The sequence below is a fragment of the Microtus oregoni genome, unplaced genomic scaffold (assembly GCF_018167655.1).
Source record: "Microtus oregoni isolate MIOR12 unplaced genomic scaffold, Mior012 000006F_ref0000085, whole genome shotgun sequence".
Lineage (NCBI taxonomy): Eukaryota > Metazoa > Chordata > Mammalia > Rodentia > Cricetidae > Microtus > Microtus oregoni.
Window position 1 is genome coordinate 29,534,047 of NW_024543065.1, and position 23,623 is coordinate 29,557,669.

Sequence of the window (23,623 nt, forward strand, 5' to 3'; positions counted from 1 at the left end):
GTTGCCTTTCCCAGAGCCCAGTCACTTGTATTTCTCAGCGGACAAAAAGTGCTCCCTGACTTTCTAGTGCTACTGTGACAGTTAAAGGCAAAACAACAGTGAACTGGAGGGATTGCAGCCTTGTCACCCTGGCACAAACGTAAGCCTGAGTATTACAGGGGGAGGAGGGAAATTTTGTCCTCTCTAGGGTGATAGATGGTCAAAGGTGCAGCTTGTGGTGCAGTGCACTGTGGGGCTTGGGAGCACAAATGTGCGGACTTCAAGTCTCCGCCTCTCTCTTCTGCTTGGTGTGGTCTCATTGCTATTGATTGATGTTCGCTCTAGCTAGTGCAGGCAGCATGGCTGGTGGTGTGGGGTTCCCTGATAGGATTATCTACAAGATGGAATTTGAAGAACTCAGCAGCCATTTCAGGAGATTGTGCTGAAACTTACTTGCTGCTGAAATTTTCTTCATTCCCAAGAGCCTAATTTTATCCAAAAAGAAAAAAATCAGTTTCAGAAAACCATAAAAAATTAATTTCAGTTGTTCATGCTAGCTTTATATCTCATCACTCAAATTCAGTCAGAGATGAGGAGGATGGAAGGGAGGGTGGAAAAGGTGATCATTTTTAAATCAGTCCCTTTTCAGAATGCCTTTCACATTCACTCGGTAAGATATTACGTTTCTTTTTCATTTGGGCATGTATTTAGCTTTGTAACAGGATTTCACTATGTAACCCAAACTGACCTAAAATTCCTCAGCCTCCTGCCTCAGCTTTCTGAGTACTAGAATTATAGGCATGTGCCACCACACCTGGCTTCCCATTACTTTCTTTTTCTCTCCTTTTTTTTTTTTTTTTTTTTTGAGACAGGGTTTCTTTGTAGCTTTGGAGCCTATCCTGGAACTAGCTCTAGTAGACCAGACTGGCCTTGAACTCACAGAGATCTGCCTGTCTGTGCCTCCCGAGTGCTGGAATTAAAGGCATACGCCACCACTGCCCGGCCCTCTGTTACTTTTTAATTGAGTTTTGGTTGTAGTGATCCTGGATATGAATGTTTTATGCTGCCATGGTGACTTTCTTCTTAAGATAAGTACCCAGCAAATTTCCATTCATTAAATCCTTCTTTCTAAGGTAGATGGGCAAGGGTGGCAGTTCTGGAGTGTTAGTTGAAAACAAAAGCTCTGTCTGACTTGTACAGTAAAGATTCCAGAAAGGGGGACTAGAGAGATGGCTCAGCATTTAAGAACATTGGCTGCTCTTGCAGACGATCTGGTTCAATTCCCAGCACCCACACGGCTGCTCACAACTGTTTGTAACTCCATTTGCAGGGGATCCTACACTCTCACACAGACCTGCAAGCCAAACACCAATGCTCATAAAATTAAAAAGAAAGAAAGAAAAGAAAAGAAAAGACTCCTAAAAGGAATTTGTAAGATGTGATCTACTTACCAAAACTAAATTGTGACCAAGTAGCTAGTGCCAAGATTTGGTCTTGTACGCGGTGCTGTGGGGTAGTTAGTGACCATGTGTCACTGGGTGGTTAGCTCTCAGGCTCCTCCCTGTCCATCAGCACTGCTGATTCTGCTCGGGGCTAGATGGAAGAATGCCTGCCACCTCCTGAACTGCAGAGCCTCTCAGACCCTGGGTAGCGCTAGGTCTGGAACAGAGCCTCTCAGACCACATTCACACTTGGTTTGCTATGGCAACTACTATACGTGTCTAAAAGAAAATGAATATGTTGACTACTTTTCCTTAGAAAAACATCTACAAACGTCTGTGTATTTCCCCCAGCTGGAGCTGAGCGTATGCCTGTAGTTGAGCTGACTGCTCCTTGAAATAAGCATGCTGCTAAAAGACTGGGGCAGATGGTATTTTTACCACTTCAGGCAAAACATGGCACCTATGGTTCGACTTTCTACAATTTTAATTTTTTAACATTTTCAAGATGGCTTGTTTAAATATCTCCATCACGGAGACACAGACTTGTTCCCGATTTCTTTTAAATCATTGCTTTAGCTATACAGACTTTGGCAAAACTGACTTGATCAAAACCAGACATTGAAGCACTCTGGAGTTTGCCTTCTGTTCAATCTTTACCAAGTGCCCAAGAGTGTGCCTTAAATGGCCCTTGACATTCATGCTAATTCAGACATAAAGACTCTGGTTAGGATGGTTGCTGTTACACACATCTCTGCTTTATTATGCATTTCTTAGCATTTGGCCTAGGACGCAATACAAATGTGGGTTTCTTTCACTTTTTGAAAAGGTTTCTGGTTTTATTCTTTGTTTCTGAGAGGTATGTGTGAGAGAGAGTGCAGGTGTGTGTGTGGTGCACACCAACATGGAACTCAGAGAAATGAGCTCTCTCCTTCTTTGGTAGGACCTAGAGATTGAGTTCAGGTTGTCAGGATGGCATTATCCACTGAGCCGGCTCACTGACCCTGTTTGTTGGTGTTGTTTTGGGTTTTTAAGTTTTTTTATTTTATGTGTGTGTTATCTTTTACCTGCATGTATGTCTGTGTACCACATGGGTGCTTACTACCCATGGAAGCCAGAAGAGAGTATCAGATATCCTGGCACTGAATTACAGGAGGTTGTAAGCCACCCAAAGTGGATGTTGAGAGCTGAACTCAGGTCCTGGGGAAGAGCAGAATATATTCTTAACTCCGGAGCCATCTATCCAGCCCCCTAATGTCCTCTTTAGAGATTCACTCTAAACACAGAACAGCTCAAGGGTACACACTGGGCAAACAATTCTTTAGGCATCCAGTTCCCTAGCAAGTGGAAGAGAGAGAGACCCTTGGGCTGGCAGCCTGAGCTCCTGCTGTCTCCCAGGGCTGGTCGTGATTCCAGGACAGCAGGTTCCAGCTGTCCCGCATGCTTCTGGAAGCAGTGCCTGGTCGCTGCTGCTCTCCTTTGCCCTCTTAACCTCCACAAGTCCTTGTGAGACCTATGTATTTGCATAAAGCACACATTAAATCCTCTTCCCATCATCAAAGATGCCCGCTCACATTTGCATTCACACGATCACATCCTCACTTCCTTTGGGAAGAAAAAGAATATTTCCTCTTTCTTCATGGCTATCCCCTCCCAAGACATGTCCTGCTAGCTAGCCATTTCTTTTTATTGTTCATAAATGCTTCAGCCATGTTGTTATAAACTGGATCCCGAATCCTTTTGGGGTGGGGGTAATTGAGTAGTGAAAAATATTAAGTACTACTCCTCCTTCTTTATACACAAATCCAGGCTTATTTATTTGTGTGTCTATTTACTTATTTCTGACGGACAGTTTCTGTGGCATGCTTAACCACAGCCCCAGATAGCTAGCCCCGGGAAGTTTTTATGTTGGCACAATTAGACACCAGATGTTGCTGTTTTCTCCTCCCTGTCCCCTTTCCTTGGGCAGATGCTGTTCTCCTGTCCTGGGACTTTGTATCATCATCAGGGCAGACACGGAGTCTCTCATTTCCTCCAGGCTCCTGAAGATGTTTTACCGTTAGTGTGCCTGTTTTCGTTAGTGATAATTATGGAGACCGCCTGCCTAGCTGCATTGACCTTTTCTGTCCTCTCTTGCTCCTGAAGGACTTGCAGTGCAGGAGATAAGATGTCTATAGCAGACTTTAAAAGGAAAAATTCCAAGTGAAAAACCATATGACATGGGTCTAACTGAGTAAAATGTTCTGTGCTTAATAAAGACTGGAAACTAACATGTCACGATATGTGAGTAAAGGCATGTGTTAGAGGAGAAATACATTGTCACATGTCACGATATGTGAGTAAAGGCATGTGTTAGAGGAGAAATACATTGTCACATGTCACGGTATGTGAGTAAAGGCGTGTTTTAGAGGAGAAATCATTGTATGTTTTAAAGATTTTCATTTTATAGTTATAGGTTCTGATCTGAATTGGGTTTTTTTTTTCTTTTAAGATTATGGCCTAGGGCTGGAGAGATGGCTTAGAGGTTAAGAGCACTTAATTGCCCTTCCAGTGCTCCTGAGTTCAATTTCCAGCAACCACATGGTGGCTCACAACCTTCTGTAGTGAGATCTGTTGCCCTCTTCTGGCGTGTAGGTATACATACAGGCAGAATACTGTATACATAATAAATAAAAAAATCTTTAAGAAAAAGAAAAGAAAAGAAAAGAAAGAAAGAAAGATTATGTCCTAAACTGGTGATAATTGAAAATAAACTATCTGAAGTCTTATTTCTTGTGAAGTGGTCAGAATTTAAATCTAAGCTTCTAGGGAATTACTGATGTCTGTGGCAACAGGCTGAACCCTCATTTGGGGCCAGAGCTTGTTTGTGAGGGTTTGAGTCTGGTGTATTCACACTCACGCACACATGCGCCCACATGCGTTATGCATGTAGTTAACAAGGTAGTTATCTTCCTCCACCTTTATATGGGTCCCAGAGACCAAAGTCACATTGCCAGGCTTACAAAGCAAGTGCCTTTACCTGCTGAGCTATCTTACTAGCTCTTGGTTTTGATTTTTGAGACAAGGTTTCACTCCAGTTCAATCTGACCATGAACTCATAGTGATTCACCTGCCTCAACCTTCTGAGGAATGGGATTTCCAGTCTGAGCCACCACCTACCTGCAACTATAACTGATTTTTTGTGCTGGCCTCAAGGAACAGCAGAGGAGCTAGGGCACAACTGAGGAAAAGGGAAAGCCATTGAACTGGACAGGCCCGTGCATGTGGCTCTCGTGGCACCGTGGGAGAAGCCCTGCAATGCGGGCCAGCACTGCCTTCTGAAAGGTTAGATCCCCATCCTTGGCTAGTTACTCTTCTCTGGGCTGTCACAGTTCAGGCAAACAATAGGAGCAGATTGTTTTTAGACTGTTTCTGTTTGATTCTTTTTTGAGACAGAGTCTCACTACTTAGCCTTGGCTAGCCTGGAGCTCACCATGTAGACCAGGCTGGCCTAGAACTCACAGAGATCCACCTGCCTCTGCTTTCTCAGGGCTGGGACTAAAGGCATGCTCTACTACGTCCTACTAATTCTAACAGTTTGCTTCAGATAGTTTTTAGCAATCACTGCTTGATTTCAAGTTTTCTTCAAGGTGATAGAAAAATAATAACTGATCGACTTTTTAATATTTAAATAGTAAGTTTGTGTTGGCTTAAAATAGTTTATAGCATCTTTTCTATAGATTTATTTTCTCATATATATGCCTGCGCATATATGAGTGCAGAAGCTGTTGGAATCCCTGGAGCCGAAGTTATAGGCAGTTCTGAGCCACCTGACATGGGTGCTGGGAATCAAACTCAGGTTCTCTGCAACTGCAGTACATGTTCTCAACTGCTGAGCCATCTTCCATCCCTACTTGACCAATTTCTGTCCATAGCTTTTGTATGGAGCTTAGCTTGTTCTTCCAGAGGACCCACGTTCAATTCCCAGCGGCTACATCACGACTCATAGCGGTCTGTAATTCTAATTTCAGATCTAATGCCCTCAGGCAACAGGAACAAACATGGTGCACAGATATACTTACAGACAAAACACCCATACAGGGCTGGAGAGATGGCTCAGTGGTTAAGAGCATTGCCTGCTCTTCCAAAGGTCCTGAGTTCAATTCCCGGCAACCACATGGTGGCTCACAACCATCTGTAATGAGGTCTGGTGCCCTCTTCTGGCCTGCAGACATACACAGACAGAATATTGTATACATAATAAATAGATAAATAATAAATAAATAAATATTTAAAAAAACACCCATACACATTAAAATAAAATATAAAATATTTTAAAATAAAATTTTTAAGAAAATATTGTACCATATGAAACATTTTGTCAAAAAAAGTTTTTTTCTAGAGCTAGGCACAGGGGTGCACATCTCAAATTCAGTGCTCAGGAAGTGGACACTGAGCACAGTGGTGCACATCTGTAGTTCAGGAAGTGGACACTGAGCACAGTGGTGCACATCTGTAGTTCAGGAAGTGGAGACAGTTGGATGAGGAATTCATCGCCAGCCTAAGATACATAATACTTATCTCAAAAAAAAATATTTTTTCCTCTCCAGTGCCCAGGTTGTTGCCCTCCTATGAGCTTGTACTCTGGAGGTGGGGGTAGGAGGAGTTTCACTTTCAAGCCATCTTTAGCCCCACATAGCTTAAGACTAGCCTGAGCTACATAGCAATACCCTGTCTCAAAAAAATAAATAAATAAAATAAAACCTTTTCTAATCACAGAGGAAGTGGCCAGTCTCCCAAGACAGGGTTGTCTCTTACCATGAGCTCTCTAGACTTGCCTTCCTTACTCTGAGTGCACTGCATCATGCTCCCCGGTGACTATCATCCTGCGTTGGTGATGTAGTCCTCTAATTTCATAATGTTATTTTTAAATTAGATTCTTGTTCTCCGGATATTAGCAGTCCTACACACCTCAATGATATCAATAGATTCAGTGATCCTTATATCTATTCCTTTGTGGATCATGAATAAAATTATTAAATGATTTTCATGATAAGCCTCTTTTATGACATTATAACATTATGAAGTATGTCTTCTCAGTAATTAACCCAACTTCTGTTGATATTGTTTGAATATGGGCAGTTGTAAATTGCTCTTATTTTTTCCTCAAATATTCCTTGCTGTTGATATTTACTTTATAATGTTTTACATAAAGTGTTGAATTGCTTAGCTCACAGTGATAATAGTTAGTGGAACATTCCATCCTATTCTATTTTGGTTTTTGAGACAAGTTTCTCTCTGTAGCCCTGACTGTACTGGAACTCACTCTGTAGACCAGGTTGGCCATACTTTTGATCCTCCTGTGCCCTCCCCCAGCAAATTCTACCAATGTGCACTAGCACAACCAGCCCAGCCCATTCTTAAATTCACTGTTTTGTTTGAGCTGTCTCTCCAGCTGCTTGAGTGTTTTGCCTGCATGCTTGTCTATGTGCCACATGTATACAGGCCCTCAGGCCAAAAGAAGAAGGCATTCAATCCTCTGGAACTGGAGTTACAGATGATTGTTAACCACCATGTGAGTGCCAGGAACTGAACCAGGGTCCTCTGCAAGAGCAGCAAGTGCTTTTAACTTCTAGGACATCTTTCCAGCCCCTGGAGTTCATATTTTAGTACTTAACATTTATCTTAAGGCTACAGCAGATATTTATGGTTGAAGACCAATTCTTGGTTGCTATCATGAATAGTGTGTGTGTGTGTTCATTACTGTACTTTGAAGACTTATTGCCTCATGCACAGTAGCTTCCTAATAAGTATTTGTTGAATGAATTGATGAATAATTCCAGATGTTCATCTGTTTGCACACATCTCACTTTTCTAGTACATAAGACTCCTTCTTTGTTCCTCTTATCTTCCCTTAAGTGTGTATGTCTAGATAGATGGATGATAGATAGATAGATAGATAGATAGATAGATAGATAGACTGACTCATATATAGATGTTAATATAGTTTTTGAGACAGAATCTTACTATGCAGCCCCAGCTGACCTGGAACTCACTCTGTAGATCAAGATGACATCAAACTCACAGGACTCTGCCTGCTTCTACCTCCTTAATATTAGGATTAAAAGTATATATCAGTTCCTAGATATATTTTCTATTACTAATTAAATATAATATTTTTAGAATTTCATAATGCGTACTACATGCTGTGAGCATATTCAACACCCCTTAACTCCCCCTCAGCTCCTTTCAGGTCTACCACCCACTCCCCTAACCCTCCCTCCCAGCTTCATTTCCTGACGTTTTTGGTTTTTTGTTTTGCCTTGTTTTCTTTTTTTTAATACCCCACTGAGTCCTGTTTGTTTTGCTCATATACTTGTGGGTGTGGCTGTCCACTGAAGCAGCCTCCCAGGGGCCACATCCTTAAAGAGAATTCACAGAGAAAGGAGAGAGAGAGAGAGAGAGAGAGAGAGAGAGAGAGAGAGAGAGAACCAGCATTGTCAGTAGTCTCAGCTAAGGGCAGAGGTTCATGAGCCCCCCTCCCTCTGTGTTGTCCTGTTGACTGGTTTAGTCTTGTGCAGGCAACCACAGTGCCGTGGGAGCTCATGGGTGCCATGGTCCTCTTGTGTGCAGAAGACATAATTTCACTTTGGTTCTCCCCGACCTTTGTCTCTTTCCACCTCCTAGTCCATGTTAGGCCTGATCTTTGGGAAAGAGTAAGATACAGATATTCCATTGTGGTTGAGCACTCCATAAACATCCATAGACAGTTATTCTCTGTACATGGACCAATTCTGATTTTCTGCATTAACCACCCTCTGTTGCGCAAAGAAACATTTCTGATGATCTCTGAGAGAAGCACTAATCTGTGGGTATAGAGAATAAGGTTACAGAGCAGTTTGACATTATATCCACATAGCAAAATAATAATAGGTTCACCCCTGGGGCCCATTAGCTCTCCAGCCATGGGGTCTTGATGAGGTGTATAGCATGAGGCTTGCATTTCCTCCAGTGGAGATCTTCAGTCTAGTCAGAAAGCATTGGTTATGCCCATAACATTCATGCCTCTGTTGTACCCATGGGCATATCTTGGCATGCCATTTCTCATTGTAGAGCTCACAGTGTTCACACCTGGGGAAGACTTGATGACTTTTGTCCCTGAGTGACCTTCATATACCTTCTGGTACTCTGAAACCCAGCTAGCAGGAAGGATACTTCTTAGTCACTGCCAACGTAATGTCTCCATGTTCTGTGTCCAAAGTTTCTGGTGTCTTCAGCATAGGATAGGATCTAACCATCAAGATCTGGTGGGCAAATATGAGCCATGACAATGGGCTGTGTTGTTTCAGGGCCTCCAACACATCCCTGAACAACATTTTGAAGGCAGGTATCCCACAACTGAAACTGGACTTTTATTTGACAACCTATGATTTCTATGTGTGGTACCTCAAATTAAACCCTGTGGGAGTAAGGGGTGGGGACAAGGGGGGAGAAGACTAGGTTTCCTGAGCTGGGCATGGTAAGGCATACCTTTGACCCCAACACTCAGGAGGCAGAGGCAGGTGAATCTCTGAGAGTTCCAGGACAGCTAGGGCTGTTACACAGAGAAACCCCATCTCAAATAACAACAACAAATAAACAAGCAAAAATGAATAGATTTCCATATGGCTTTTCAAGCATCCTTAGTATTACTTGACCCTCCCTCCGCCCCCTCCTCTGCCATACCCCCCTCTTTCTCCCCACTTAAATGCCCCTCCTGGTTATTTCCGCTGTTCTTCTTCATATCTCCGTCTGTGTGTGCTGTTCCCTTCCTTAAGATCTCGTGATGTGTATGCTTAAGCAAATAGTTATGTCTTCACTTCCTTGTACTTCTTAGGTTGAAACAAAGCTCTAGCTAGAGAGATCTTTAGACTCGTAGTCTGGAAAGCTTCAGTAAGACTGCCCTGCAGGCTAATGCTGTGGGTGAGTGTGCTGCTCTGTGGGGTAGCTGCATTCAATTATTTCTCCCAGTTTGTGGTGCTAGGAACCACCTGTGCACAGGGAGCGCCTGTGTCTTTATGTGGAGAATAGAGCCTTCTGACCCCTAGGAGAGCCCGTTTGGGCCATTAAAATGGGTTTGAAGTCGATATAAAGGGAGTGTTCTTTCCTCATCTTAAAAAACAGTGGAGAGGAATGGATTTTCTGAAATTTGAGAGAAAAGAGAGGCACTTCTTCATAGCTTTGAATGTGGCTTTAGTAAGTCAGAAGTCTTTGTTACTGTCAAACTCATAGAGTCTGATTTTCTACAGAATTAGGATTTTTGAGATGTCAAGCTGTCTGGTCCCTGAGAAAGCTATAATCCGTTTGCTTGGTATATCTGAAGCCATTCCCTCGGTGCTTTCTGCCCAGCTCCCGCAAGCACACTAAGCCACCCCCATTTACATCAGACAGAGTATTGATCATTGGTAATGTGCTTAGCCATCTTTTCTGTATAACAAGGGGACTGGGCACCCTCCGTTTTCAAGCAGAATTACTGAGGTAACAGTAGAGCTTGCAGGAACTGCAGACACAGCTGGAGGTGTGAATGCCAAGTAGAGACTGGGGTAAGTAGATCTTAGCCCTGCCCTTGCAACCCTTGGCTACTTAGCTCACTGAAGGTCTTGACTGCTCATGACATCATAAAGCCAGGCTCATCACAAAGGCTGCCTAGTGCACAGCTCAATGGCGCCCTCTGAGGAAGGGCTCCCTGCCCTAGTCCTAAAACAAGTATGTGGACCTATATTTTTTGGTTCATTCTTGACACGATTTGTGTGCACCTGTTTAGGAACAACTTGCAGCCTTTCTGTGTTCTCCACACACACACCATAGTGCACATGTTTTGCTGTATGCCTGACTGAACACACTAAGTGTCCCCCTAGTTATGTTACAGTCGGCAGACCCTACAGTGTCTATGCTTTTCTGCCATAGCCCTCCTTGGGTTCTGCCAATAGACTACAGAAGTTGTAAAGCAGGCTTTGCTCTTGGAGGTCTGAGAATAACTATTCATTACTCTCTGGTGTAACATAGTTCCCTTCTTAGAAATGGTGTTGCCTGATAAAGAGACTTATGTTTGTTGAGCCAGTATAACGATTCGTGTGACTTTTAAAAAGCTAGTAAGCACAGTATAACCACTTAACAAGTTCTCATAGCTGGACATAATATGTGTGCCTGTAATTCCAGCTTTGGGGAGACCGAAGCAGGAGAATCATGAAACCTAGGCTAGGCGCCTAAGCTATATGCTGAGAACCTGCCCCCACCACCAAAACAATTCTTAGCACCATCCCCTTGAGGGAAACAAGTCTCCAAATCAACAATATACCCATAATGCCCTTCCATAGAATCCCTACATGTGGGCAGACAAGATAGCTCAGCAAGTAAACAGCTCGCATGCCTCGCAAGCCTGGCACCTAATTTCAATTCCCAAAACCCATGGAAAGGTGACCAGAGAGAACAAACGGCACAAAGTTGTTCTCTGATTTCCACATGTGAGCCATGGCACAGATACACATGCACGCGCGCGCATGCACACACACACACATACACACACACTTGCCTTATGTGGAAGGAACTGTGAGTCCGGCCTGCAAGTTTGATTGTACCTCCATGGCCCAGGCAGTGACATCCTTACTCCATTGCCCATCTGACACGGGAGATATGGTGAAGCTCACATTTCTGTCGTTATCTTTATTCTTATTCTTTTTCTGTTGTTGTGAGTTCTTTCTAGTGAAGTTATGCCCATCAGGATGCATGCTAGGTACCTACCACGCTGGGGTAACGAGGATGGTTGTAGTGGCAGCATGGGGCTAATAGTCCCCCAGGTTTGAGTACTCATATACTAAAGTCAATAACAGTTTGGGACATGAGTAAGCTCTACAACAACAAAAAGAAATTGATAAGTAAGATAAACTCAAGTAAAATCCTAGAATTTCAAAATCACTCTCACATACTGTCTGTGTTCCTCAAATACCCCAGCACATGTGATCCCTACAAGGTGGGCATGTTCTTGTCCCAAGGCGTTCCTTTTAATTAAATACCCAGCATAGTGTTTGTCGTGAGAGTACAATGCGGAATATATAGTAATTCAAAAGGAACCGCTCGACAGGCAGAAGAGGCTGCTGCAGTCTGCACCTGTGGCTCGTTTGTTGCTTGCTGAATTTTTATTACAGAATTGACTAACAATCTCCATAGGACCCAGTTAGGCTTTCTGAAATTAAGTTCCTATTTTGGAATATGATACTAAAATTAAAAATTAACTTTGAATCAGAATATGGATAAACTTATGATTATGTACAAATCAAAATTTTTTCTTTGGAAGACATGACAACCAAGAAACAATGGCTATTTTTCCTTTGGAGCGAACCTAAATTTAATATAATTCTATATTACTAACCTCAAATGCCCAGCCTACAAATTTTTGATGATCATTTATAAATTAAGAATTAAACTATTTTTGTTCCATTTAATTACATTCTAAAGTCAGGCTTGTCTGCCCAGACCCTGGATTACATAAACTGATCTCTGCCTTGCCTTTTATTGGTGCTGTGTTGTTTTGGGTTTTGTTTTTTTAGTCACATGAACACAGATTTACTGAGGAAATGTGAGGAAGAGCTCCCAAGAGTGGGAGGGTCCAGAGGAGGAGTCTCCTGTCTCTGTTTCTTGAAGCACCAAGAACCGCTTTGCCTGAACTTTGTATCATGAAAGATTACTACACACCTAAACCATATACACATATATGTATATGTGTATATGCACACAGAGTTTAAGTCTGCTTATATGTTTGGTAGGGTGTAGCTCTTCAAGTATGATCATTTGTATTGTATGTGTTGTTGGGTTCCATTGCTCTCTTTGCTAAGGCCAGCCTGAGCTACATAGTAAGTTCCAGGCTATCCTGGGCTACAGAGTGAGATTCTGTCACAATAAAACAAAAGTAAATGAATAAATGAAAACATTAACATGATCTGTGAATTTGTTTTCAAACATAAGCCTGTTTCCAGTTCATTAGCAATCAGGGCCCTCGACTACTCCAGAGACCTGCATGAGCCCATGTGGAATCATCTTTGACTGTTCACACTTATATAGCTAGGTGAATCATGAGCATGCTTGGATGTTTTGCCGTGACCCCATGCTCTTCTTCTCTACACTTTGCTAGTTTAAATTCTCTCAGGTGCTCTCAGTAATTCTGCATGCTGTCCCTGTCCTGTAAGTATTCTTCCTCACGTCCAGCTGAGGAAGCTGGGCTCAGAGGCTGCATAGAGCCCCAGCCTTGTCTCAGCCCTGTGCTCACTGCCCCCATTGTTTTTCTTGTTTGTGTGACTGTGGGAGAGAGGACAACCTCAGGCCTTGTTCCTCACCTTTCACCTTGTTTGAAGCAGGGTCTCCATAGTGATTTTGTTTGTGTTTGTTTGGGGTGTAAACACCAGGCTAGTTGGCTAGCAATCATTCAGGGATTATCTGTACCCTCAGGAGAACTCAGATTACAGGGACTCACTTGCAGGTCTGACTTCTGGAGATTCAAACTCATAGCAAGTGCTTCAACCCAGTGAACTCCCCTCCCAGGCTTGTTGTCTGTGATTATGAGACACATCAAAGCGAATTGACCCTGGAGTGTTGAGTTAGTTGAGCTTACAGTGTTTACATTAGATGTAACAAAGATTCTTGTGTGGCTTCACCTGTACCTAAGACGATGCCGTCTCTAGGAACAGTGGCATTTAGTCCCAGAACCTCTGTCTCCCTTTATGTCCCATCTCAGGGGGCTTTGGGTCACAGAACTCGTTAAGGAAATGGAGATCAGCATATCCAATATCATGTGTTTCCATAATAGTGCATAGGATGATTTAATTCACAAACCATAGATGGGCTTGTTAAAATGTATGTTACATATTACTCCATATTTTTCACATTATAAGAGTTTTGTTGGCTTTTAAAAATAAGTTTATTTATTTTGTTCACTGTATTTTACACAGGGTCTCACTAAGTTGCCCAGACTTCTGACCTTTTGTGGTGGGTAGAGTGGGCATGGTCACAGCCTGCAAAAGTTGGTTGTCTCCTTTTACTGTCTGGGTCTCCTTCAACCACGTGGCCCATCAGTGGAACTCAGGTGATCAGGCGTGGCAGCAAGTGCCTTTACCTACTAACACACCCGCCAACCAATCTTAACTCCGTAGCACAAGTTGACCTTGGATTTACAACCCTCCTGTTCCCCGAGTAGCTAGCGTTAGAGGCTACTCTGTAAGACCCGGTTTTGATGTGTTTGTTTTGAAAGAGAGAGATAGTTTGAATGAGAGCTTTCTCATAGGCTGGTGGCTGTCTGAGCTCTGGCTCCTCAGTTGATGACGCAGGATTGTTGGAGGACACTACCCCGGGGGGTGACTTGAGAGTCTGTAAGCTGCTCCACTTCAGTTTGCTCTCAACCTTAGGCTGTGTCTGCTGACGTGGACGCCCCCTCTGGACCTGCAAGCTAAAACATCCTTCCTATTACAAGTTCCACAAGAAAAGTAATGAATGCAAGGGTCTTGCTACATTAAGTTTAGTGTTTGTATTATTTGAGAATGTCCTTATTGGCATGGTTGCCTCGCCTCAGCCCCCAGTGGCTGACGTTAAAGTAGGCACTACTGTGCCTCGCTGAAACAGTTTTCAAACTTAACTTTCAAAGACCATCCACACCTGTACTTTGGACATGGCCATCTGGTAGTTCTTACAAAACGTGCATTTGCCTTTTTTATCTACAGCATGGTCTTGGCTTAGATAAAGAATGTAGTTTTCAGAGATTCTGAGACTTTCTGTGACTCCCTGCCAAATGAAAGCCTCTCCTTTTACAATTATTGAAAGCCAGATGCACAGCTACACCATTAGCACTGCGAAACACTTCATTGACTAACAATGGCTCGTCGTCCAGCATGTCAGAAGCGCTCCAATCTAGATGCTGTCCATTTGTAAGCCATCTCTCTGGCAGTGCGACATATGAAAATTAAATTTCAATATGCATCCCCTCTTCATCTTCAGTTAAGTAGCTCCTAGAAATGTGGTAAAGGAAAGAGAGCCAGTATTGCGTCCTGGCAGCACGGCACTAGAGATGGCTTTCATCTGCAGTACGACTGCACTAGAAACCATTTTCTAGTAAGTTCTATGTATGTGTTCAAATCACATTGTCATATTCTTTACCAAACCCTGACTTACACGTGAAGGATAAGTTTCTGGAATCTAAACTTTAAAATCGCTGCTATTTCTGAAGCTAAGAACCAAATGCCCCCTCCCCCCACCTAAAAAAAAAAAGAGGTACTCAGTGCTTAAAGAGCTTGCTGTATAAACCTGACAATCAGAGTTTGATCCTTGACCCACATAAAGATGGATGAGCAGAACCAACCCAAGAGTTGCCCTCTGCCCTTCATATGTGCGCCATGGCACACGAGTCTACACACACACACACACACACACACTAATGATAAGTTTAAAATAAACAAAAGAAGGATTGTGGGCTGAAGGTGTATCTCAATTGGAAGAGTACTTGTCTAGCTTGTCTAAAACTCTATGCTCGGTCCCCTAGAAAGATGGCTCAGCAGTTAAGAGCACTGGCTGCTTGCTCTTCCAGAGGACATGGGTTCACTTCCCAGCACCCACTTGGTGGGTCACAACCTTCTCTGACCTCTGAGGGCACCAAGCATGTATGTGGTACACAGCCATACAGTCAAAACACCCACATACAGAAAAAATAAAATATAAAACTACAAGGTGGGGTGATACATGCCTGTAATCTCAGCACTCGGGTATAGAGGCAGAACCAAGGAGCTAAAGGTTCTCAACTGCTTTAAAGATTTCCTTCTATTTCAAAAATAATTCTTTTATTCATCTATTTATTTTACCTCACAGCTGAAGCCTCCCCCAGCCCCACCCCCAGTCTCTCTCCCCCATTTTCCCCTCCCACCCCCACATCCTCTCCTCTTCTGTCGCCGTCCAGGAAAAGGCAGGTCTCCTATAAGTATCAACGAAACATGGCATATCAAGTTGAAGTAAGACTAAGCACCTCCCCATGTGTCGCTGGGCAAGGTGACCTGGTATGAGAAGTAGGGTCCCAAAAGGCAACAAAAGAGTCAGAGACAGCCCCTGTACCCGCTGTTAGGAGTCCCATAAGAGGACCAAGCTACACAATTATAACATATATACAGAGTGTCTAGGTAGGTCTCATTCAGGCTCCCTGGTTGTCAGTACAAACTCCACCTAATGTTAAAAATAAAATTTTAAACAGGGCTTCATGCCCACTCCCACATTGAGGCTCCCCATGTGACACTGGGGTGCGGAGCAAAAAGAGCAACCCAAGTGACCAGAGCAGTGCCTGGGGTGCAAGTCCTAATTTGCTCTTGGTCTTGATTGGCTTATTTAGTGACTTGTCATGTGGACGCTGCATCCTCTTGCTGTCCCTCCTGCTCTGGCGCTGCCATGGGATCACTGCCTATCACTGAAGTGTGGCTCGATTTTGATTGGTAGTTTCTCATTAAATAGGCCCTCTACTCCCAACTCAGGACCAGGGCAGGTAGCCATGTCGCTCGGTGGGGAGACTTGATATTCGCAAAGGCTTGGGTTCTGCTCCAAAAAGACTAACCTGTGCTGGGGACACCATTACAATCGCCAGCCTTCTAGCATTCATGAGCCATCTGTCTAATAATCTCTGGAACCTCACCGTAAACTCTCTCGTCCGAGTGCCATCATGCACCTTCTCATTGACCCTGCTTAAAGACACGAGTCAGTCACTCCTCACGTCTTGAGATCCTTCACAGCCCTTCAGTGGGTGACAAGCACATGGACATTCCCTGCATGCGGAGCACAGTGGGTGGCCACCTGTGATGGTGCCCTGAGTGGAGACAGAGGGAGGAGGGGTCTCTTAGGAAAGCGAACAGAGCTGGTGCAGGAGAGGTTCGCTGGGTGATCCACAGTCTTAGTCTGGAGTCTAACGTTGTGTTCAGAATGGGAGTGTGGGTGGTCTCAGAAAGAGATGGACACAGAAGCTAGACAGAAATGAATCCCAGGCTCAGAGCTTCAGCCAAGGCCTCCTTAACAACCTGGGACTAGATGGTGGAATATACAGGTGGTCCTTTCAGCCTTCTGTCCCTAGTATTTATTCAGTCTTTCCTCCCTCCCTCCCTCCCTCCCTCCCTCCCTCCCTCCCTTCCTTCCTTCCACAGTCTTGTGTAGTCCACTCTGGCCTTGGATTTGCTATAGCTAAAGATGACCTTGAATTTCTGCTCTTCCGGCTTCCCCAAGTGCTAAGGATTACAGATGTGTGTCACCATTCCCAGCTGTGGTTTTACAATTTTAAACTCATTTCATAGCTGCTCTGCTTCCTGTTTACTTCTGTTAATAGGAGATTTATCGTTTCACATACTAGAGAATCCTTGTTCTTCTTGTTCAGCCTACAGACTTCAACTAATATATTTTTATTTTACTTGTTATGTATATATTATATATGAGTATTTTGCCAGCATACATGTATGTGTACCACATGTATATACCTGGTAGTGTCCATAGAGGTCAGAAGAGGGTGTCAAGAGTCCCTGGAACTGAAATCACCGATAGTTGGGAGCCACCATGTGGGTACGCTTAACCCTTAAGCCGTCCCTCCAGTTCCTACTTACTCTTTTTTTTTTTTTAAGATTTGCTTCTTACTTTTATTTGTGTGTACATATGTAGATATGTAATTGTGTTTGTGCGCATGTGCATGCAGGTGCCCACAGAGGCCAGAAGCGGACATTGAATCCCCTGGTAGTGGAAGAGGCAGTTGTGGGCTGCTTGAAATGGGTGCTGGGATCCTAACTCAGATCCTCAGGGATAAGTGCTCTTACCCCTGAGCATCTCCCCGGCCCCTAATTTATTGGTTGGTTGGTTGGTTGGTTGGTTGTTGAACATAAAACAGTAGGCAGAGTTTTTGGTTTGTTTGTCCTGGAAGTCACTCTGTAGACCAGGCTAACCTCAAACTCACAGAGATCCTTCTGCCTCTGCTTCCCAAGTGCTATGATTAAAGGTGTATGCCACCACGCCCGGCTAAGGGCTTTATGTGTTTACTTTGAGATGGGTTAACCTCCTCTCAGACCCATAATGTCTTTCTTCAAGTCTCCTGGGCGCTGGGACTAAATACATGGTATGTGTCACCATGACTGTCTTGGACGTTACACTCTTAAATCCTGGTTTTGTTTTCATCAACCTCCAACCCCACTTCACATACCCATCCATTAAGTCCTATGAGAATCTTAATTTGGGCCTTAATGGCAGATTGTTTCTGAACATTTTCTGTCAGAACAAAAACGCACTAACAAGGACTAGAGAGATGACAGATGGCCGTTAATACAGTGTGCTGCTCTTGCAGAGGACCCGGTGCTTTTCCAACACCCAGGTCAGGCAGCTTCACAGCCACCTGTAACTCCAGTCGCAGGGGTTCTGACGCCCTCTTCTGGACTCTGTGGGTCCTTGCTCTCGGGCACATTCTAACAGACACATGTATATACATAGCTAATTAGTGTACATAATTAAAAGAGACTCTGATTTTCTTCAAAGACCTGACCATGCTGCACATCCCTAATGCCTGGGCCTGAACTCCTCAGAGCACTCGGGCTTTTCCCTCTGTCTGTTCATGCATTAATAATTCTCATAAACTCACTAGGCATCAGTAACAAGAAAACATAATTTTTTAAAGCTTAACAACGGGGTTGGTAAGATGGCTCATCAGATAGAAGCATTTGCTTCCCCGGGCCTGATGTCCTGAACCTCCCCACCCACAGTGGGAAGAGAAAACCAGCCCCTAAGTCATCACTGGAACCTCCAGACAGCTGCACAAACACACACTCACATCTCTCCTTCACAGCGGGAGGGAGGGAGGGAGGGAGGGAGGGAGGGAGGGAGGGAAGGAGCAGTAAGGAAAATGTCTAAAGCTACTCACAGCACGGCCTGGTGGCACACTCCAGGATTCTCAGGTGTGAGGTGTAGGATTACTGTAAAAAACAAAAAAATAAATAAATCACCAAGTCAGGCATAGTGGCTCCTACCTACAGTCTCAGCACTCAGAGGACAGAAGGAGTTCAAAGCAGCCTTGCCTACCCAAATCCAGCATCAAGAAAAGGAAGAGAAAAAAAAGAAAAGAAAGGGGAGTGTGTTTAAAAAATTAAAACCTGTAGCTGTGTCCTGCTGACAATTTTGCCTTCGGTTGTACAGCCGTGGCCCTCCTTTGCCAGGGCCTGCAAATCAGGGAGAGCCCTGGTGCCAGCCACGCCCCACTCGGAGGCAGGTAAGTGCTGCTGCCTAAGCACAGAGAGCCATTGCACTGGCTTGGGGCAGGGCCTTCGTTTAGGGGCCTGCTCCGACTCAGGACCTTAGATGGTGCTCTCACTGCACCTATTCCTGCATCACATTTTTTTTTAAAGATTTATTTATTATGTATGCAACATTCCTTCCACATGTGCCTGCAGGCCAGAAGAGGGCACCAGATCTTATTATAGATGGCTGTGAGCCACCATGTGGTTGCTGGAAATTGAACTCAGGACCTCTGGAAGAGCAGCCAGTGCTCTTAACCACTGAGCCATCTCTCCAGCTCCCTGCATCACATTTTCTCAGCTCTGGCTCAGTCTCTGAAACTGTGATGATTTGTCGTCTGGTTTGGTTGGGTTTTGATTTCGGACAGAGGGTCTCCCGAGTAGCCCAGCCTGACCCACAACTCACCATATAATTCAGTGCTGGATTATCAATGCATTCTATCATGCCTGGCATACCTCACGGATTCTCACATCAAGAGAACATGCTTTTTTGTTTGTTTTTCAAGATGCTGATCACTTTTATATCCCATTATGTGGCCATAATTAAGTAAAAAGTGCTCCTGCTTTCTAATAAATAAAGTTATTACAGCTGGGTGGGTTATCACAGCCTGTAATCCCTGTACCCAAGAATCTGAGGCAGGAGAATCACAATTTCAGCGCTAGCCTGGACTACATAGAGAAACTTTGTCTCAAAAAAAAAGAAAGGAAGGAAGGAAGGAAGGAAGGGAAAGAAAGAAAGAAAGAAAGAAAGAAAGAAAGAAAGATCGTTCTCTGGCCAGGTGTGGTGGCTTTGCATGTAATTACAGCCCTGGAAGACTGAGGCAGGAGGGTTGTTGCCAGGTCCAATCCATCTTGGGCTACAGAATGAGACCCGGGAAGGAAGGAAGGAAGGAAGGAAGGAAGGAAGGAAGGAAGGAAGGTTGGTTGTTCTCTGTGGACTCTTGTCCACATCACTTGGTATATCATCCCAGCATCCTCTCTGACAAAATGGGGTGGGAGGCAAGGATGTTTCCCATCTTTCCCTGCTATCCTTGAGCTGAATCGCCACTGTGTCCACCTCATAAACAGTCACATCCCATGCTAAGACTCCCCCCTTTAATATTCTGAGGGGTTTGTATGCCTGTTTTGAGACAGGGTATTAATATATAACTCTGGCTGTTCTACTGTGTAGACCAGCCTGGCCTCAAACCCATGGAGTTCCACCTGCTTCTGCCTCTGTAATGTTTTTAAAGAACTTGAATGATAGCTTCCCAAAGCAGACAGGGATTCTGCTCAGACCGGTCTAAACATGAGCAGCATTTGTTGCTCAGAAGGTGTCTAAAAATGTCAAGTAAAATGCCCTTCACCTTTCCTGCCCCGCTCTTTCTGTGCATGTCTTTAATGGGATGCTCTAGCGGGGTATTTGCTTAATTTACTTAAGGTGGGCTGCACTTCCACAGTTATAAGGTTGACTTCTAGATTTAGTTATTTTAGTGTCCTAAAGTGCTATGTCAGAGAAATACAGACTGCCAGGTCACTCGTTTGTATTTGTGTGTGTGTGTGTGTTGCCGTATGCCCCGTGCCGTATGCCCCGTGCCGTATGCCCTGTGTTGGGAGTGATTTTCAAGCCTGAGAACCAAAGCTCTTTCTGCCCATCAGTTTTTGCTTTTGCCAATCAAAATATGCATGAAGCAAGAAGTAAAGAATTGGTTTTGAATTGTTATTTGTTATTGTGCATGTGTATGTCCATGGTGTGTGGACACCTTGCCATGTGTGGACATGGAAGTCAGAGAACAGCTTGGTTGTGTCAGTTCTCCTACTTTTACATTAGTTCTGAGGATCGAACCCGGGTCCCCAGGTTCATACAGCACACACCTTTACTTTCTGAAGCCATCTTACCAGCACCCCCCCCCTTTTTTTAAATTATCATGCTCTTACCAGGTGTCATGTGGTACAGCTCTTTAAGCCCAGCCATTTGGAAGACTGTGGCAGAAGAATCACGTGAACCTAGGAATTCTAGGCCAGCCTAGGCAATACCAAAATTCTAACTCTAAAAAAACTAGTAAAGCACAATAACCCAAAGAAAGTGCCCCTTTAAGTAAAGTGCACTCAAATTAGGATAATAACTAGAGTGATCTAGGAAGTGTTTCTCAGGCTGCAACTCTGGCTCTGTGAGTGTGTGTGTGTGTGTGTGTGTGTGTGTGAGAGAGAGAGAGGGGGGGGGGGAGAGAGAGAGTGCTCGCTGGAGAACTGGGATTACCGCTGTGAGCTACCACATCTAGTGGCTTCTGCTTGCTCTTTTCTAGGACAGGTTCTCACTGTGTGGCCCTGGCGGCGCTGGCCTGTAACTTGCTGTGTAGCCCAGGATTGGTCCTGTTGCCTCCTAAGTGAGTGATGAAATTAAAAGCATGTGCTCACATCTGCTTTTTGAAGTTTCCTATGTGAATCTTGTGATCAGCTTCTTCACGCTCAAATTAATGTATCTTTTCAAACAATATTTTTAAAATTATATTATCTGTTGTGTGTTTGTATATATATGTGGGCATATGTTCTAAGGTGTACATGTTGGGGTCAGAGGACAACTTTTGAGAGTCAGTTCTGTCCTTCCCTTCCACCCGTAGGTTCTAGGGAGAACTGAACTTAAGTCTGTGAACATTCTGGGGAAAGTGGTCTACCAAACTAGAAGCTCTATTAGCTATCATCAAATATGCAGTTGAACCTGTTTCAGTAAAGTTCATAGGGGATTGAGTGTAGTTCAGTGGAAAGAGCAGTTGCCTAGTGTATATGAATCCCTAGGTTCAGTAAAAGAGGCAAGTGGCACATAGGCCTGTAATTTCTGCACTCAAAAGGTAGAGTCGAGGAGGTCAGAAGCCACACAGTGAGTTGGTGGCCAGCCTAGACTGCATGAGACTCTGTCTCAAAAGTAAAATAAAGTTCACAAAATATCCTACAACATAAAAATATTCAACAGCATAGCCTGTTTTTAAATAAAAAAAAAATGACAGTGTCGTTGGGCATAATGTCCCACACCCACAATCTGATACCCAGAAGACAGAGGCAAGTGTACGAGGACAAGTACAAGGCCAGACTTGGGTACATAGCAAGTTTCAGGACAGCCTGGCTGACTTAGGGTTTCTATTGCTGTGATGACCAGAAACAACATGGAGATGAAAGGTTTTATTTCTTACAACGCTCAGGACATCCTCGTCACTGAGGGAACTCAAGGCAGGCACCTGGATGCAGGAGCTGAAGCAGAAGCCATGGAAGATTGTGTTTACTGTTTGCTCACGTCAGCCTGCTTCTTATGCAACTCAGACCACACGCTCTGGGGCAGCACCACCCCTGAGCCCACCCATGTCCATCAAGACCATGTCCTACAGAGTTTTTATGGGCATCTGGATGGAGGCATCTTCTCAGCTGACAACATGAGCGCGTGTCAAGTTGACAGAAAGCTATTCTCACACAAGGTGGCAAAGACAAGAGGGTCTTCCCAGGTTCAAAGCCAACCAGAGGCTGCTTAGTAAGAGCCTATCTCAAAACAAGCAAACAAAAACCAAAAATGTCATTGCAGACAAATGTAATGTGTGAACTTTGATTGATCATGGTTTGAAAAAAAAAAAAACCTGGGACAAATGGACTGAGGTGTCCATTAACTTATCAAAGCGGATGCTGGCCTCCAGAGGCTCCCTGCATCCCTCAGTCTCTACCTGTTACAGGACCTTCCTGAATAGCATACCCATCCCCTACCCTGAACTCTCCAGCCCAGGTATGGGCTGGGCTTCCCTCCTGCCAGCTCCTCTGGCCCCTCCCTATATAACAACCATTTTGGCCATGCCAGTCTCTTGGCCCAGGCCACCCCTCTTGGCTCCTCTCCCCTCCCACTTCTCTTCAAATGGTCTCGCTCAGTGTCATAGTCATCCTATCCTCTTCCAGATGGCTATGCTCGCCCTTGTATCTAAAATAAACCTTCTCCACCATATCTAGGAGCAGTCATGTCCTTCCTTTTAAATTTTTTTTTTCATTGAAAAACCACTGGACTGAGCTGGAGAGATGGCTCCGCAGTTAAAAGCATTGACTGCTCTTCCTGAGGATGTGGGTTCGATTCCCAGCACCCACATGGCCGCTTACAAATGTCTGTGGCTCCAGTTCTGGGAAATCCAGCACCCTCTTCTAGCCTCCTCGGACACTGCCCAAGCATGGGACGCGAGCATAGGTGCAGGGAGAAGACCACACACATTTTCTTTCTTAGTTAAATGGACGAAGGGTAAGACAGGACTAAATCTGAGATGTAGGAAATTATCTAACTCTTCAAGTTAACCTTTGGTGCTGGCAAGACGGCTCAGCAGGTAGAAGCACTTGCTTGGCAGCCTGACAACGCGAGGTTAGTTCCCAGGGCCCAGATGCAAGAAGAGGACCAAGTCCTGGACTGTCCTCTGCTCCCACATCTGCATGGTGGCCTCTCACAGACATACACAATAATAATAATTAATAAGATGAGTTAGAACTGTTTCTAGTTAGCTCTCTTAGAGAGATCACAGTGTTGTGATTATGTGAAAGAATGTTCAGATGAAAACTAGGAGGAAGCACCCTGCTGCCAAGGATGTGCCCAAGCCAACTCCCAATGGTGATTATGAAATAGTTAAGAATTTTCTGATCCCATGCGCCGTGCCATCTTGAAATCAGTCATAATAGGCATATTATAATATTATAATACAGAAGTCTTCAAATGCTACATCAAGAGCTAGTTTACAAACATACTACTGCTTATAGTTTCTCTCTCTCTCTCTCTCTCTCTCTCTCTCTCTCTCTCCTCGCCCCCTTCCTATATTCTTCCCTCCCTCCCTCTCATGTAATCCAGGCTGGCCCCTGAATTCCTCCTCTTTCCAACTCCTAAATGCGAGGATGCTGAGATTACAGGCATGTACTACCACATAC

At 44.2% G+C, this 23,623-nt stretch overlaps 1 protein-coding gene across 3 annotated transcripts in view; it reads left to right on the forward strand.

Moving 5' to 3' along the window:
- The window catches only part of Pdss2 (decaprenyl diphosphate synthase subunit 2), a 238,151-nt gene that overhangs the window by 210,324 nt on the left and 4,204 nt on the right, over positions 1–23,623 (forward strand). Inside the window, exon 8 of one of the 3 annotated variants that reach the window (XM_041654992.1) lies at positions 20,995–21,075. The exons of the other annotated variants lie outside the window; for them this stretch is intronic. Within the exon in view, the coding sequence (XP_041510926.1) occupies positions 20,995–21,036 (42 nt within the window). The 3' untranslated portion in view covers positions 21,037–21,075. The remainder of the gene's footprint in view (positions 1–20,994; positions 21,076–23,623) is intronic. 3 annotated transcript variants of the gene reach the window in all.